Below are 17730 nucleotides of genomic sequence, written 5' to 3'. Positions count from 1 at the left end.
TACCATCTGTTCAAATAGCTTAAATTTGGGCGAGAATTACTGGAGTTCCACGATCCAAAACTATGGAACATGCTTAGCTTCACCTCCGAGCGGAAACATGTTACCTTCGGTTTTGGAAACACCTAAGCACATTAGTAATCTAACAAGCCTTCAACTAAATGCAGTGTCCACATGCGAGTGGCCGAAAGAGTCCCAGGCCTAGGTTCACCCTTTGCAGCTCGTAGATTCAAAGTCTGATGTACTCTGAACTCACCAGACAATTTCTTTATATTTAGCTCTCTGAGGTGGCCACATTGATGTTTGTACTTAATAAAAACATCTAATTAATCATTCAAATGACACATATTATTAGGACTACATAAAAATCAAATCCTCCAATGACATCTTAGATAACTTCAGGTCAATTTTGTCCAGTCCTGACATAAAAAGAATGTGATAGGATTAACTAAAATGACAACAGAAGTTTTCGAAAATAATATCTCAAAGTCCAGTTTTATAAAGTCCTACATAAATAATGATGACGGTACACTGTTCCAACAAGAGGGCATTTTTAAGAATGAATGTTTCTCTTCGTGGCCACAAAAAGAAATACACAACCCAGAAAGCCTAAAGCTGAAAAGAAGGAGAGGACAGGTGGAATATGGGTAACAATAAAACTTTGGAATACCTATATAAGTACACAAGCAAATTTTACACAGATCGTTCCTCTTGCATTTCTGGATTCTAACCCATACTTAAATACAAACATGCATTAGTATGTAATATAAATCTGCAACTAACCCTGCTATCTTCAGTGCAGTCTTCTCTTGACGATCCAACAGACCTGGTGAGTGTGCGATGTTGTACTTGTGGGGATAATAACTGCAGGCTGTTAGCTCTAGAGGCCATCCCTTGGCCTACAGTCAAATTATTCTCTGCACCCTTCACCCTCACTCTGTCCCGGGACACATACATGGAATGCCTGTGAGGGCGCTGCTGAGAGGAGAAGGGACTGGTATAACCAAGACCATAGGACAGGGACTCGTGTGGTGCAGACAGTGAATGGGAATGGCTTCCTTCCGTCTGATCAGGCACTTTCAGCTCCTCCATGGTTCTCGAGTGCCTCGCTTGCGGCCTTCGAGAATCAAGAGTTCCTTCCATCCGGTTGTTCCTCCCGGAAGGACTCAGCATAGTTCTATTTTCATTGTGCCTGGGCGGCGTTGGACTCGTAGGCGAGTTCAAATCCTGGCAACTGGATGGAAAATACCTGCTGTTAGGCTCTAGGATCTGACCCCTAGACTCACTTAGGTTGCCCACAGACTTCGAGTCAGTCAGAACGCCAGGGTTCTTCGGCAATGCCCTATTATGAGAATGCTTCTTAGAGGACTGGGGTATGGTGTCGATATAGCTGTGGCGACTGTGCCTCTCATGAGGCTGCAAGCTCCCAGTCTTGCCATGCGATGTCTCCATAAAAGAGTGCCTGTTCTGCTGAGAGCGCGAGTTTGATTTCAGATACTTTGTCCCAGGGCCATCAGAAGCTTTTTGTTCTACATTAAAATCAAACTCTGCTTTCGTCTTTCCTTCCTTGGGACTGAGAAGATGTGGCAAGTTATTCGCCTGGTCCTTGCTGCCAGACCCACTTTGGTTGCTCTGCTTCTTTGCGTGCACAGTTGGGCTGTGCGTGGAGGTGGCCGGGTGGTTCCCGTTTATGAAGGTCTCGCTGGGAGGGGCAGACTCCTCCCCTCTTGGATGTCCAACACTTAGACTCAGAGCGTCCTTGCTGTTTGATCTGTGATGAGGCTGACTGGCAGTGCTCTTGCTGGTCTGGCTCCTATATAATAAGCATAGCATATAGACATGTTAAAAACTATATACTTTTTCAACATAAATCATCCCACTTTGAATATGACCAATAATTACTTTTGGTATACAGTGCAAGGGTTATAAACATGTACATATTTTCTTAAAACAACTTATAGCGACACAGATTAGAGAAAGAATAATGTAAATGGAAAACGTGAGAGTTACTTTTGATTTTCGAACCACTTTGAGTTACTTTTGGTTTCTTACATGAGAGGAGTTCCTGACAAAGTAATCAACAATAGCGACCAGACCCCGCAACTGAATGTTTGGGGAAATAGCATTAAAAAATATTAAAGCACAGATACTGAATATGGAAGTGAACAAAATGCGATATTTGTATTTAGTCAATATGAGTCATACTGACTAGAGTGAACACAAGATTCTTATTACCTCCTTGTCAGTCTTCCAGTCCCATTCCTTAACAGTAAGCAGCTAGTCTGCTCCCCAGAAACCCTATACCTGGCAGAGGTGTAACACTTCCCCCAATATGGCGCCACCTACTTGGTGTGCATAAAGGGGAAAGTGCATCACGAAGACATCCTGTTAATTTTTTCTGCCTTCAGTTCTGTGTGCCTAGCAGAGCGGGAGGTCAGGTAAGTGTTTTTGGCATTTTTTGTTGATCTTACTTATGTTTTCTTAGCGGTCACTTTTCTGCCTTGTTTACCTTGGAATGTTGCTTACTTGCTTGATGCCCTTCCTTCTGACTTGGTGGGTGGAAATCAGCAGCCTGCTCTAGCGGCTGCTTCTCTCCGGTGATGCCTTAACGCCCTGCTTCAGCGCGTGCGGGCCCTCAGGCTTCCAGGCTGTGGCACGGAACATCCTTTGCGGTTTGCCTTTCTGCCTCCTCTATGGGTGTTCCTTGCCCGGTTGGCTCCTATTTGTGGAGGCAAGGCGCTTCCTGATTGCTTGAGAGGACGGGGGCCGCTGGACTTCGTTTCCTTATAACAAGTCCATTGCTGTTAGCGCCCGTCTTCTGCATTTGGCTGCCATGGAGCAAGGTGCTTCTTGCTCTTCTGTCCCTACTATGGATGCTCTGCACCTCCTTGTCAATGAGGCTGTTGCAGCTGCTTTCAGGGCTAGGGAGACGGAAGGACCTCCTACTAAGGCGCCTCGCCCTGTTTCCTTGCCTGATGTTGTGGACCCCAAGGAGGAGGATTGTATGTGTGGTCATATTGTCCAGAGAAGAGCTCTCTGATTTGTTTGGCCATGTCAAGGGCAATCTGGGTTTCAGTCCTACTGTGCTGAATGTCCTGGAGGGTGACTTTTTCACACAGCATCATTAGCCTGATCCTGACTCTTTGCCCCTGCACGACGCAGTGCGCAAGGTACTTACCTATCAGTGGCGGGATGTTGACAAATCCGTTTCCCCTCGCTTTTTGAGTGTTATCCATTGGAGGGTTTTTCTAATGAGTTCCGTCAGTCGGTCAAGATTGATAATTTAATGGCTGTCCTTTGCACACAGGCCATGGTTCTGTCAGATGATGCCCTTCCTTCTGACACTGTTGATAAGAGGGTGGAGGGAGCTGTGAAGCGTTCATACGCCGCTTCCAACTTTGCTGTCTGATTTACGACCTACTCCAACTATATGGTCCAGTCCCTATTGAAGGATTTCTAGGTCCTGGCTCTTCTATTGCAGGACAGGGAGGATGCCTCCTCTCTCTTGGCTCTCATTGAACGGCAGGTGCGATACCTCTCTGACATTTCCTTTGATAATTTGTATGCGGCGGCAGCTGCTTCTTGGGCTTCTATTGCTGCTCGTCGTGATATCTGAATGAGGTCTTGGAAGGCGGAGTCCTCTCAGAAGTCTGTCCTGCTTAAGTTGCCGTTTGTCGGTTCCAAGGTTTTTGGGCCCCAGCTGGAAGACTTGGTCAAGCAGTCAGCTGAAAATCTTAAGCTTGTGGCTCCTGTTTGACCTCCTTCTCGGGGCGTGGCTTTGGTTAATGCCATGCTTTTGGCTTTCCTTCCGCCAGGGGTGCTCAGCAGTCCTTTCGAGGCAGGGGTCGAGACCGGGAGGCCCCTGGTGGTGCCAAGTCCTGGAATGGAACGGGAAGACCAGGACGCAGAGTAATGAATATTACCAGTGAGAAACTGGGCATTACATGGCCTACCTCATGGAATTCCACTGTTTTTTTTTTCAGAACAAGCTTTAGTGTCAAATCATGAAAGATTGCAAAGACATTCCACGGTACTCCGAACCCCGGAGGAGCCATGAGCATAAGATCAAGGTACAAAGACTAGCAATCATAATAGAAGTCAACATTAATCATTTTTGACAAAGAACCCCCCAATCCCCCCGCCCCACAGTAACTACCCTCCACCCGGGTCCCCCCCTAACCCCAACATGATATCAGTCCATATTCGGTAATGCACAATAACAACAAAGCCCCTGCACTGGACAAACAACAATAATGTCTGGGTGATTTCGAGTTTCAGTAGCATAGGTCAAACGTGCACATCGAAATTTTCAAAGTAAATAGACCACATAGTGCTGAAAAAGGAGTTCAAATGATGTAAAGTTCTTGGTATAAAATACCGGTTTATTGTTCCTCTGTACTGGCCAACACGTGTTTCATCGCAGGGAAACAGACTGCGAATCTTCAGGGCCTCATAGAAAATGGACCGGAAATGGTGTTGTGGCCAAAACCCGAAAGGGCGAAGTGTGTAGAAAATAAACGTTGCTCGCGTAGTTGATGGTTTCTTAATGTAGTAGAAAGGAAGCCATAACCGGGAGGAAAAGATTTGAAGCAGTAGCGCTCAAGGTAAGAAGACAGGCGGATACACCTGACTGTTTGTGTTCCCCCTCCTGTAGTTCCCGGCGCCGTTTTTCAAAGACCGTCTTTGAAAAACGGCGCCGGGAACTACAGGAGGGGGAACACAAACAGTCAGGTGTATCCGCCTGTCTTCTTACCTTGAGCGCTACTGCTTCAAATCTTCTCCTCCCGGTTATGGCTTCCTTTCTACTACATTAAGAAACCATCAACTATGCGAGCAACGTTTATTTTCTACACACTTCGCCCTTTCGGGTTTTGGCCACAACACCATTTCCGGTCCATTTTCTATGAGGCCCTGAAGATTCGCAGTCTGTTTCCCTGCGATGAAACACATGTTGGCCAGTACAGAGGAACAATAAACCGGTGTTTTATACCAAGAACTTTACATCATTTGAACTCCTTTTTCAGCACTATGTGGTCTATTTACTTTGAAAATTTCGATGTGCACGTTTGACCTATGCTACTGAAACTCGAAATCACCCAGACATTATTGTTGTTTGTCCAGTGCAGGGGCTTTGTTGTTATTGTGCAATTTGTGTGGATTGTCTTGATCCAACCTTGAGCGGTTGTGAGGGATTACCGCCCGCCCTTCTTGCCTGGATTTCTATACTCCAATGCAGTATAATACTTTGCGGTTACTCAGGTGCGCGCCTGGCCAATTCTGGAATACCCTAAACCCTCCCAGTAGATCAATAGCATATTCGGTAATGCAGTCTATATGAAATTGGCAGTACACTCCTACCCTCGGCCAGGGTCATCAAGCATCTGTTCACCGACAGCGTCCTGTTGTGTCGGCGGCTCCAGCCACAGCCCCCTATATTCCGCCCACCTCTTCCAAATTTTGAAATGCTTTTTAGAGCAGCCTCGTGCTTCGAACACTGGACGTTCTAAACTCATACAGTAGTCCAATCCCTGCTTCCAGGCCTCTATCGGGGGAGCTCAAGAGTTTTTCCAGGCACGGGCCACATCCCTTTTAGCCACCACCAGGCCTAACACTAACAAGTGTCTTTTATAAATGTTGCCTCCTACCTGCTCCATAACATGTAGGAGGCCCAGCTGTGACGTACGGGGGAGCGTCCAACCCAGCACCTCATCCAGACAATCCCAGACCCTCTTCCAGTACCCCTCCAATGCCCCACAAGACCACACCGTATGCACAAACGTGCCCACTTCACGGCCACACCGCAGGCAGTCAGGGGAGGCAATCAGACCAGCCTTATGCAATCGCTCTCTCGTGTAGTAGGCCCTGTGCAGGTATTTAAATTGAATGAAGCGTAATCGTACTGCAATAGCCGTCTCCCTTGGGGCTGCCAGGGCCTCTCTCCAGCTCTCCTCATCTAATTCTCCCACATCCCTTTCCCAAGTGGACCGCAATGTGTCTAGGGAGGAGGAGCAGTGGGTAACCAGGGATTGATAGATGCGGGATATTTTTTTATCTTCTAGTTCCCCCATGAACAGTTTGGCTTCCAGGGGGCTGAATTCCGGTAGGGACTCCAGTCCCTCCAAGGCAGGGGAGATAGCGTGCCTGAATTGTAAATATTGAAAGAATTGGGAGGACGGCATATCATATTCGTCCCGCAAAGCCTGGAATGATTTAAGGGTCGTTCCCCTCATTATATGTTCCAGGGTCGAGATCCCTATTGCATCCCAGCCGCGGAATCCTCGCAGCGCCGCCAGAGCCGGCAAACATCCATTGTGCCACAGGGGAGTCTCCTGCGTCAGTGTGTTCCACCACCCCATGCGTCCCAGCACCCTCCGCCACACCTGAAACACTACCTGTGTAACCATCGGGAGTTTCTTTCTTTTGGCTGCCGAGTAGAGGAGCTCATGCAGGGTATCTGGATCCATCAGATATCGCTCCAAGGCATAGGCCGGGTCACTGCGGTCGCCATACCACCATTCGTTTAACACCAGCAGGTGGGACGCTTGGTAGTAAGACAGGACATCTGACGATGCTAGTCCGCCACAATATGTGGACAGAAAGGAGGTGCGAAGCGCCACCCGGACGGCGCCCCCACCCCAGAGAAAGCGACCCAGAGCCGAATTGACCTGGCGGAACCACTGCGGCGAGATAGGGTACGGGTGATTTTGTAGTTGATACAGTAGACGCGGGAGGGCTACCATCTTAAATATGGCGGAGCGGCCATATATATTGAGGGGCATGCGGGACCACGTCTTCATATCCGATCTAACTTTGTCCCACACTGGAACGACATTGCGTTCCCACGAGACTCCCGGTATATCCGACAGGAATACCCCGAGATATTTAAGGCCCCCCGCTGCCACCCGAAGGGTCGACGCCCAGTCGCCAAGCGCCGCACCTTCCCTAGGGTCCATAAGGTAGATTTCTGGACGTTAAGATAAAGCCCGAGGCCTCGCCAAATATCTTCATAATCTCAAGAACTCTTGGGCCCGACCTATTAAGGTCAGTGAGAAAGAACAGCACATCGTCTGCACACAGAGCTATCCTATCCGACGGTCCAGAGTCCCACTCAAACCCCCTCATCTGCGCATCTATGTGGACCCACGCCGCTAGTGGCTCCATGGCGAGAGCAAATAGATATGGCGAAAGTGGGCAGCCCTGTCGGGTACCCCGCCCAATGGGGAAGGTCTCTGAGGCAGCACCCGCCACCCTAACCGACGCCGTCAGGTCAGTGTATAGCAGCCGAACGTAGGAAAGAAAGTGGGGTCCAAGATTTAGCCGTGGCAGAAGCGCCTGCAGGTAGACCCAACTCAGGAAATCGAACGCCCGATCTATATCCGCTAGCAGCAACGCCGCCTGGGCTCCAGTAGCTTTCATCATTTCCAGTGCCACTTGGGCTCGTCTGATGTTATGCCTAGTGGCACTGTGGGGCATAAACCCAGCCTGGTCCGGGTGGACCAGGTTGGTGATCAGCGGGAGGAGGCGATTGGCTAGAGCCTTGGCGAGTTTCTTTGCTTCAGTATTCAGTAATGAGATAAGGCGATAGGATTCATGGCGGTCTGGGGGTCTCCCCGGCTTGCAGAAGACCACTATCTCTGCGTGCCTCCAGTCTCCCAGCAAGCGGCCCGCCTCCCTCGCAGCCTCCAATGCTCTCTTATAAGGTGCCCCCAGCTGAGTATGATATTTCCAAAAGAACTCGCATGGGAACCCGTTAGGCCCGGGGGCCTTCCTGCGTTTAACTCTCCCAAGGCTGTTCCCAGTTCCTCTGCAGTCAGAGGGAGCTCAAGGCTATCACGCTCATCATTAGAGACCCCACGGGGCGGGAGATCCGCCAAAAACTTGTCAACCTCCGCCGCCGGAAGGGATTCCCTGGGGGAGTATTGATCCGCAAAGTAGCATGCGAAGCTGTCAGCAATCGCCTTAGGGTCTGATAGGGAGATACCGGCCCCATCCCGCAGTGCTGGCAGCACCGGCGCCTGAAGTGTGCCTTGGCACAGTCTGTATATCATTGTGCCCGACTTGTCCCCCCACTGGTAGATTCTGCTCTGTGTCGCAAGCCATGCCTGACGTGATTCCTCTAGCTGCAGGGAGGCAGCGTCTCGCTGCGCCTGCAGTAGCCGCAGAACATCTTCCTCCTCTCCGATTTCTGCACAAGAGCTCTCCAGAGCACGCACACGGTCCGCAGCCCTCTCAAGCTCGACTCCGCGCAACTTACGTGCCCCAGCACACCAGGCTGCGTCTACTCCCCGGAGTGTGGGCTTCAATGCTTCCCAAAGGGTCATGTCATCCACTCCCAATCCCTCATTATCTGACCAGTAGTGGGCTATCGCTTCCCGCATATGGGATTGATAGTCATCTTGCTGAAGGTGCCAGGTGGAGAGGCGCCATCGAAACGGCTGCCGTCTCCTGTCCAGACGGATAACTATGACTACGGGAGAGTGATCGGAGAGCCCGCGCGGTAATATGGTCGTCGTTTCTACCCTTCCTATCGTCGGGCAGGGAACAAACAGGTAGTCCAAGCGGGAGAAGGAGCCATGCACTGCTGAGACATAAGTATATTCCCTATTGCGTGGGTGTTGATAGCGCCAGGCATCCGTCCAACCCAAACTCCGCACCATATCACACAACTTTGTCGACGCAGTCGGCGGCAGCCCACCACTCGGTCTAAAACGGTCTAACGTACCATCCATCACATCATTCCAGTCCCCTCCCACTACCGCCATGGCATCCGGGATCTCAGACCAAACAGCGAATATTTTCTCCACCAGGGACCACTGCAGTGGGGGGGGGGGGGTGTATACACACTGCCAAAAACTACCGGCTCACCATCAATCGTACCCTGAACAAACACATATCTACCCTGGGCATCGATCCACTGTGTAGAGTGCACGTATGACACCCTCCGATGAATCAAAACCGCAACACCCCGTGACCCTCTGACGAACCCTGCGTGGTACACCTGGTGATAGCCAAATCGCTGCAAACTAAGGGTCTTGGTACCCAGGAGAAGGGTTTCTCGTAACAAAAGGACATCTCCCTTCTCCTTCTTCCCCTGCCTCAGCACAGCACCCCTCTTAATTTTATCAAGTATGCCCCTAACATTCCAGCTCACTATTCGCAGCGCCACCCTGGGGAGCTCCGGAGCTGGGCCTCTTTCCGCCATCATTAGTGCACGTGTATAGTCGCCTGGGCCTATAGGAGTGAGGCTGCCTGTACCTAAGCAATCGAACCAGCTGGACCATCGTGTAACAATGAACTACTCCCGAACACCCCAAACACCCGCTGTCCCCGAAAGCCCCTTCCCAAACCTGGGCCAAACACATTTCTTGAACCCCCTCCACCCCCCCCCCCCCTATACCTCAATAACAGTGAAGTACCTGTCGCGGTGCAGAGGCCGTCCACTCCAATGGATCCCCATATTCCAACCCCACAACCCCAAATTAGACCCTTAAGGGGTCGACTAACACTTGTGAGACCCCGGACTACTGATACCCTGAGGCGAATGTCCGCCCTGCAGTCTCCCCCCCCACCCCCCTTCACCCAACATCCCATATCAAAATCCATATTTTTGTCCTGTAATGTCGGTATGTGATGAAGACGCCAGCTACCCTTGCTGGGTAGCGCAGGGCCACCCCTCAATCTCACCTCACAGCACCATGAAGAGAGTCACCCCCATTCACGAGTCCACAGTTTGATGGTCCGGCGGAGCGGACCCCTCCGCTGCAGCCTTTTTGGCGGGGGATCGTTTAGTGGATCGGGACCTCCAGTTGCTTCTGCTTTGAGATCGTCTATGTGTTTGCTTCGGCACCGTCGAAGAGGATGAGTCTGAATCCCGGGCCGGCGGAGTGTGCGGCATGACCCGAACCGTCTCATCAGTCCAGTTGAATACTTCCTCCGGAGAGTTGAAGAAGAGAGTGCGGGACTGATAGATCACCCGCAAGCGGGCTGGATAGAGCAGGGCATATTGGATCTTGAGACCTCTCAGGCGAGCCCTGGCGTCCGCGAAGGATTGTCTTTGGCCTTGTACTAGCTTTGTGTAGTCCGGGAATATTAGGATCCGTTGATTCTCACACATGAGCGGTTCCTTCAAACAAGACTGTTTAAGGATAGCGTCCCGGTCGTGATAATTAAGCAGCTTGGCGATCACCGCTCGTGGCCGCTCCCCGACTGGTGGCTTAGGAGCCAGCGCCCTATGGGCCCTCTCGATGACGAAAAAGCGGGATAGGGACTCCGACGGCAGCCAGCCCTCCAACCAGCGTGTGAGGAAGGCCTCCATATCTCCTTTCTCGCAGTCTTCTGAAAAGCCAACAAAGCATAGTTTGTTGCGCCAAGCCCGCCCCTCTGCATCCTCCACTCTGAGTGCCAGACCCTTCTGAATACCTTCCATGGCAGCAACCTTCTTTTTTAAAGTCACGACATCATCCTCCACTCCAGTGATCCGTGTTTCAGCCTCCGTGATTCGGGCCACCGCGTTGCGTAAGTCTTGGCACAGTAGGGTAACATCTGCACCAACAGCCCCTATCTTTGCGTCAAGAGTGTCCCTGGACTGGGTGATGGCCGCCAAGAGCGTTGCATTATCTGGCCCCTGGGTTAGGGGGCCCCCGGAGGCTCCCGCTGTGCCCCCCGCGCCGGTGAATTTGTCAAGAGTGGCCTGTTTTGAGGCTCCGCTCCCGCCTCTGGTCATGATTGGTGATCGGTGGGGACAAAGTTGCGAAGACGCCTCTTCGTGGGCCCTGCAGTGACACTCCCTCCACTCGAGGGGGCCCCTCTCCTCCAGTCGTCGCACCGAGGCCCCCGCCTCAATTCCCCCAGCACACCAGCCTTATGGATACGGAAAGCAAGGAGGCAGTTCGTCTACGCCATCCACCAGCAGCCGTGACTCTCGGACTTGTGTAGTCCCACCACACCCCCAGGTACGGTCCGCGTCTTCACTGCAGGCTGGGTACTGAAATGCCAAGGCCACTCCCGAGTCCGGAGTCCCCCCGCTTCCCCAGTATGTATTGCACAGGGACAATGAGGCATCGAGCTTGTTCGCAGTATAGGCAGGGGGGGTCCCCCCAGACTGGTACGCCGTGGCCCGACCCAACCACCGATGCCCAGGAAGCACCAGCCAGGGAACGATAAGCACGAGCCACGTGCGTCGTAGCAGCCCAACCCACCGCGGCCCAACTTGACCGCCGAGCCCCAGAACCAGCCTCGCAACCCCAATGTCACTGAATCCAAAAAGCGTATGCCCAGCGCAGGTTACCTCGGTCCAGGGCAATGCTGTGTATTGGGCCCTCCACTCGGGCCAGGCCCCGCCGGTCCCAGCCTCCAGGCCCCGCTCCAGGCCTCCAGTGCTGCGCCAGAGCCGACGAGGCTGTCCACAGGCACCAATGCTCCCCCCGATGTCCCGGGTGCAGAGGCGGGCCGCACCCTCGCTCGGCCCGACCGGCCGCCGACTCTCGTCGCGTCCCACGGGCACCTCCAAAATGGAGGTCCCGGCTTCTGTAGGCGGCGCAGGCCTCACCACCTCCGGGACCCGCTGCGCGGCCACACCACCTCTGACACAGCCAGAACTTTCAGGGCGGCCGTCAGAGATCTTCCGACACCCTTCTTATCGCTGGGGAGGTTGAGGCAGGGGGGAAAGGCAGGATAATTGAGGCAGGAGAGTGGCGACGGGACGGAGCTCCACTAAGCCACGTCCGCCATGCCGGCTGTCGTAGCCACGCCCCGGAATTCCACTGTTTTTAACCCCCGAAACACGTCAACACTTTGTTTTCTTGTTAAATTTGTATTGTACGGAACTACATTCTGACAAGAATTAATGTTTTCCACTATGTTGAGTTTTGTATTTATACAAATTAATGCAATTGATGACAAATGTGATTGCCTCTTTGAGTCCTTTACGATTCTTATATTATGAATTCTGTAAGATTCATATTTTTAAACTGATGTTTTTTAATAAAAAAAGAAATTCTTATTAAATTGTACCTATAAGTGTTTCGATATCTTGTTAGTTTTTGCCATCGTTGCTTCTGGTTTGATGTATGTGAGCAGATGTGGAGTGTGTGTTAATTTATGCACCTAAAAGGGAATTATACATTTGACATTGACCACCTCATAGAAAACAGGTGCCATTGGATACGCAAGTGCTCCTGAGCAGTGTTTCTACATTTGGTATAATTGTACCCAAGTTCAACAGGTGTGATCATCGAGCTTAACTATTGTCATCGGATATGTGCAAAAGGAAAGCACGTGACAACTATTTGTATGTAAGAAACATTTCTTGGAGGCAGCATGTGTGATGGTTGTATGTCAGCATCTTCTGTATGCGCATATCCAGAAATATGGTAGCTGATCCAAATGCCAACTACATTGTGGGTAAACATATAGCTTTAACATGCACACCAGTAAGTGAGTGTAGGCCAATAGGTGGACAGGGGAGCTCAGGTGTAACCCAAAGAAAAGTGAAATTCCAGAAAGCAAAGAAGATTCAAAGAACAGCAGCACCGTTGTCTGGTGGCTCAAACTCAGATTCACTGCTGCGGACTGCAGTTTGCTTCTCATTGATGCCAGACTGCATAGAGGTGGAACAGGGTAGATCCCCACTATGCGGGTGCCCTTCCACCCAGGCGCTTGCACTAAAAAGTTTGAATGGGCACTTTATTCCTCTTCACAATCTTAAGAAGGTTTATATACTTGTATGAGGTTAGAAGGCCACATCCATTGATTACTATCTTGGAATATTAAATCAAAGTGTAAATTGTACTAATGACTGATAACAGTATGTTGAGGACAATATTGCTGCCATTCAAAAGGGGATGGAGACTATCAACAAACCACCCTCTCCAGGGTCGGTGGAGCTAGGGCTCGACTTTACGTTCAAAGTTATTAGAACTGGTTACTGCCTCCAACCCCTCAAAAATGCATTGACTGCCTGCATATCGTGTGCCTGGCAGCTTTCCTCCTATTTCCTATTAAGAAAACTATAGGAGGACAAAGCTGGTACTGCCCCTTAACTATCCACTGGTGCCAGCAGCTGACATGCAAGTACCACCACATAAGTTGAGACAAGAAAATGCAACCACTGAGCAATTGATGGAGTTTGGTGGGTTTTGCAGACTTTCTCTCTCTCTCAAAAGAACAAAGCATTGATCCTTCTTGCAAATAGACTGTGCAGCAGGCTAGAAAGAAACAACACACAGGATGTTAGTGCAGGTGCCCTGCACCAGTGTGATGATGCTGTAGGTACCATTTTGCTTTTGGTATCAGGGTATGCAGAGAGAAGTCCAGCACGGCTCCGACTGTGCACACAACAGTGCTGTAGGCTATAGCTGTGCCAACCCGTGCATTTTTCTTCACAGAGGGCCAGGATCACAATGGGGAATTGCAACAAGAGATGAGGGTCAGAACAGCAGCCCAAGGTGGGCACTTGCTGTCATGGGCCAGCCTTTTATAAAAAGTAAAACAGCGGTACTGCACCCACTGCTTTAGAACTCATTGGTTTCCCATTGGCCTGCGGAGACAAAGATAAATCCATTTCACATTTATGTCAGGACAGCAGGCAAGGATTATGCTTTCTTCCTTCGCATTTATTTCAAAATCAGTCCTAAAACATTCTAGCTCAAAATATATATTTCCAATGAACCCTAGAGAAAATGCAATAGTTTCAAACAACCAATCACGTAATAACATGTCCTTTAAAGTCCACGACAACATCCTGAATGCCCTTTTTGTATGGTGCTCCAGCAGCAGATTTAGGGGCCTATTAGGATGGCGGACGGACCTGCGTCAGTCCGCCACTCCAGAGGAGGAGGGACCGTCCGCAGGGGCAGCGTCGGTCCCTCCGTGCTTATTAGGATGTGACCGCCACCCTGGCGGTCCAATCCTGTATTTTTAACATTGAGGCGGGTGCTGCTTGAAGCAGCACACGCCGCAATATTAAAAAAGGCATGTTTACCTTTGCATGCCCGAAGCTGCAGGCACCGCGTGGTGCCTGCCGCTTCGTGTACTCAAAGGCAGGGGGGTACCAAAGGTACCCCCATGTGCACCCCCCACACCCCCTTCACCCCTGGGGGCCCGCAACGGCCCCCCGAAGAAAACACTGTATGCCTTTCCACAGCGGAAATGCCGCTGTGGAAAGACATAGGAGCGCCGCCATCCTAATATGGCTGGCGGTGTCTGATAGACACCGCCAGCCATGTTAGAGCTTTTCCGCCGCGGTCGGAAGGCAACCGCGGCGGAAAAGCGGCGGACTGAAAAAAGATGCCCCAGCCATCCTAATCTGGCGGGGGGTCTTTTCTCAGTCCGCAGCGGATAATCCGCATCCTTCGGGCCGGCGGTGGCTTCCGCCGGCCCGGAGGATGCGGATTATCCGCTATCATAATCGGCCCCTAAGTGTCGTTTTTCGTATAACATTATTATTGTACTTTCGTATAACATTATTATTGTACTTTTCTACATATATAGCATTTTACTGGCTCAGTAGGGCTATCCTGTGGTCTGAGGTGCAGTAATGTCCTCCCACCAGTCGGTGGCATTAGAGAGTGCACGCACTGCCAAACCCTCGCTGATACTGTCAACCCCACAATGCGGTCACAGAACGCAGACAGCAAGAAGGGGTTTTGTAAATCGCTGAACACTTTGCAGCTTTGCTATTACAACTTGACAAATTGTAAATATCTCCCTAACAGCATGACAGTTATTTTGCCACAGTTCTTTAAGGATATCTTACTCTTCTCAAGATGCAGAGAAGCAGTGATAACATGTGCCTAGAAAAGGACGTGGAAGAATCCATTCCAAGGGATCAAGGGCTTTCAGATTCAGTAGAAACCTTGGCAAAGAGGGCAGTGAGTGACACGCTATTGCCACTTGAGAAGCAACTACTCCAGCTGGAAGCTTGCTAATCTGAACCCCTCAGCTGGAGCAAAGCTTTAGGGTTCCTTCTGGGGACCTTCGAACCCTAGACGCTGCAGCGAAAGATTTCTGCCAAGTTGAGAGACAAAATGAAAAATGGAGCATGCCAATATCATGGATACCTATGATAGGCTTAAGGAGGCTTTCTTGGCTCAATTCACCCTAACTCCAGCTCAGTCGGACTTCCTAGGTGAGCCAACAGTGAGATGCTCCACCGACAGTGTCACCACAAAATATGATCCACCCCAGGTGGTCCCTATCCAGGCAGATGACAGGACTCATGCAGATGAATCAATTGGAGACTCGGATATAGAAACATGTGATTCGAGACCTTGGCATCTGACACCTGGCCACAAACGACACAAGCATAGCCAAGCTACCATCAAAGATGCTCAAACCTGAAAACAGAAATCACTCCAGCTTGGTGGAATGGTCCCAGGGAGAAAAGGTTGCAAAATATGTGGGAAGCCTCCTTATAAAACCATTCGACAAAGAAGTTTGTGGCCGGCTGCGGGCTAAATTCCCAAGATCAACATTTTATAAGGAAGAGTTGCCTTTGCACCAGAAATAGATTGACACATGGCAACTTTCTAGCCAAGCTCATCAAAGACTCTAAGAAGGGCATAGAGAGGTCTTGACATTTATGGCCCATTAACGAAAATCTTTGATTTGGTGGGTGAGTCCGGTAAGCTGATCTTCCCAGAAGTCCTCACTGGATGGGCTCAGAGAATGGAGATCTTTGTGGTCAGTGCAAAATCTGCTATCTCCACTGAAAGGTGCAGGTCACTTCTCATCAAAGTAGATCCAAAGCTGGTGACCTCGTCAACTCAGAAGCAGCACCTGTGGCCCACAGAAGCCTTTTAGGAAAACCATTTTGAAAGGAATTAGGCAAGTCCATTTCGGTCTTTGGACAAGTAGGACCAGGCATGGCAGAGGTCGCTCTACTGGCTGATCCCCATACCAAGGCCCTCAAAGGGATCAAACATCATGAAAAGGACAATGGCAAGACCAATCATGTTTCAGCTGATTTTTCCTGTCAAGAGGTGCAAATAAAGGCGGCAGCAACATAAAGCTGAGTTTGCCAATGCAGGGGGAGCACCCATAGTGTTTTCAGCATTATAGAGACAACAGATTGCCCAGGAGGTGACAGCCCAGGCAAAAAAATAAAAATACTGGGTGCTATGTCCACCAAAGGGATTTCTTAACCAACCTTTCTCTTGTGGAGAAAAGGGACAAAAGATAGAAGCTTGTCATAAATCTCAAGGAGCTCAATGAGTAATTGTTTTTTTCTGACACTTCAAAATGGAGGGTAGTCACGTCTTGTGGGAATATTGAAAAAAGGCATTTGCACAATTACATGGTTATATTTACATGGTTGACTCATCGATACAGATAAGGATTCAAATTCAAACGTACATAGATGCACTAGGTTTTTATACGGCCCAGCTCAAGTGGCGAAGCCTCAACTAGAGTTCACCTCTCACCCCTGGCTAACTCATCCACCCCTCAATCCCCCCTGGCTCAGCCCTCTAACCAGGATTCTGTTAGGCGTAGTTGGTGCATCAATCGGTGTGTTTCTCCCATGTCCGCCTATCCCACTCCTGTCGGGGCAACTCCTTGCTCTTGTGGTGAGGAGGGATCTGTCTGCTGAGCGACTAGGTAGGCTCTGAAGGGACCCCAGATATCTTTAGGTCTCGAGGAAGGAGGGACCGTGGCGGCATAGAGCTCACTCTTCATAGAGCAGGATGCTATGCTATGGATCCAGCTCTTAACCCTGGGAGACTGATTACTCCCCCAGTGTAAAGCTATTTCTCTCTTAGGCAACAGGAGGCAGATAGCATCAAACCTACGAATTTTACTAGGAAATTGGACTACATAACCCAATAAGGCAATCTCCCGTACAGGTACTATTGGCATCTTAATCATACTGCTGAGCGTTTCATGCGTGCCTTTCCAGAAAGTCTGTATGCCTGGGCATGTCCATTCTAGGTGAGCAAAGTCGGCATGATGGGGGGCCACATCTCCGACAACTATATGATCTAGTGGGATCTATCCTGTGCATTTTGGCAGGGGTGATGTACATTCTTCATAGGAATTTGAAATGGATCAGCTTGTGGCGGCTGTTAAGGGAGACATTGTTTGTAACTGGGCAACAGGTGGCCCACTGGTCGTCAGTTATAGGGTTGCCCAGGTCCAACTCCCAGGCGCTGCGTATCTTATCATCATCAACTGGAATAATGTCAGCACATGCCTTGTAGAGTTGGGATATGATGTGGATTCCTCTACTGCTGTCTATCGCTATCGTGAGGGGAGGGAAGGATGCAGGTTCAAGTGGATATTCCGGGAGTGTGGCCCACAATGCGGAGCGTAACCTCAATAGGACAAACCTGTCCAGAAATGTAGTGTTTGGAAACATGGACTCATCGTCTGGGTCAAAGATGTGGCCCCCGGGATACAAATCACCAATTTTAGCAATATGAAATTTAGCGCAGGTTCTCTGAACTAGTCTGTCAGCAGTGATGGGAAGCCATTTAGCATTAGGTAGTGGGAGCGCTGAGGAGTAGAGTGTCTGAGTGTTTGTGATGCGACCCAGTTTAACCCAGACCCAACTAGTGGTCGAGACCGGCTGAATGTCTCTATTTTTTATTTATTTATTTATTTTGAAGGTTTTATATAGCGCTAGCTCCACCCGAGGGTATCAGAGCGCTTTACATCAGCAATGAAAGTACATAATAAAAACAATCATGGCAGTTGAACCAAAACGGGTTATACAGGTGCTCAAACCAATAAAAAATA

General features: G+C 50.1%; 1 protein-coding gene across 2 annotated transcripts in view; it reads right to left on the bottom strand.

The window, feature by feature from the left end:
• Positions 1-17730, bottom strand: part of CDKL5 (cyclin dependent kinase like 5) — a 1270306-nt gene that overhangs the window by 151003 nt on the left and 1101573 nt on the right. For both annotated transcript variants that reach the window (XM_086934269.1, XM_086934270.1), the window contains exon 13: positions 781-1810. In XM_086934269.1, coding sequence (XP_086790395.1) covers positions 781-1810 — 1030 coding nt within the window. The remainder of the gene's footprint in view (positions 1-780; positions 1811-17730) is intronic.

This window comes from Lissotriton vulgaris, chromosome 8 (assembly GCF_964263255.1).
Source record: "Lissotriton vulgaris chromosome 8, aLisVul1.2, whole genome shotgun sequence".
NCBI lineage: Eukaryota > Metazoa > Chordata > Amphibia > Caudata > Salamandridae > Lissotriton > Lissotriton vulgaris.
This window is presented reverse-complemented; position numbering and strand designations above follow the sequence as displayed.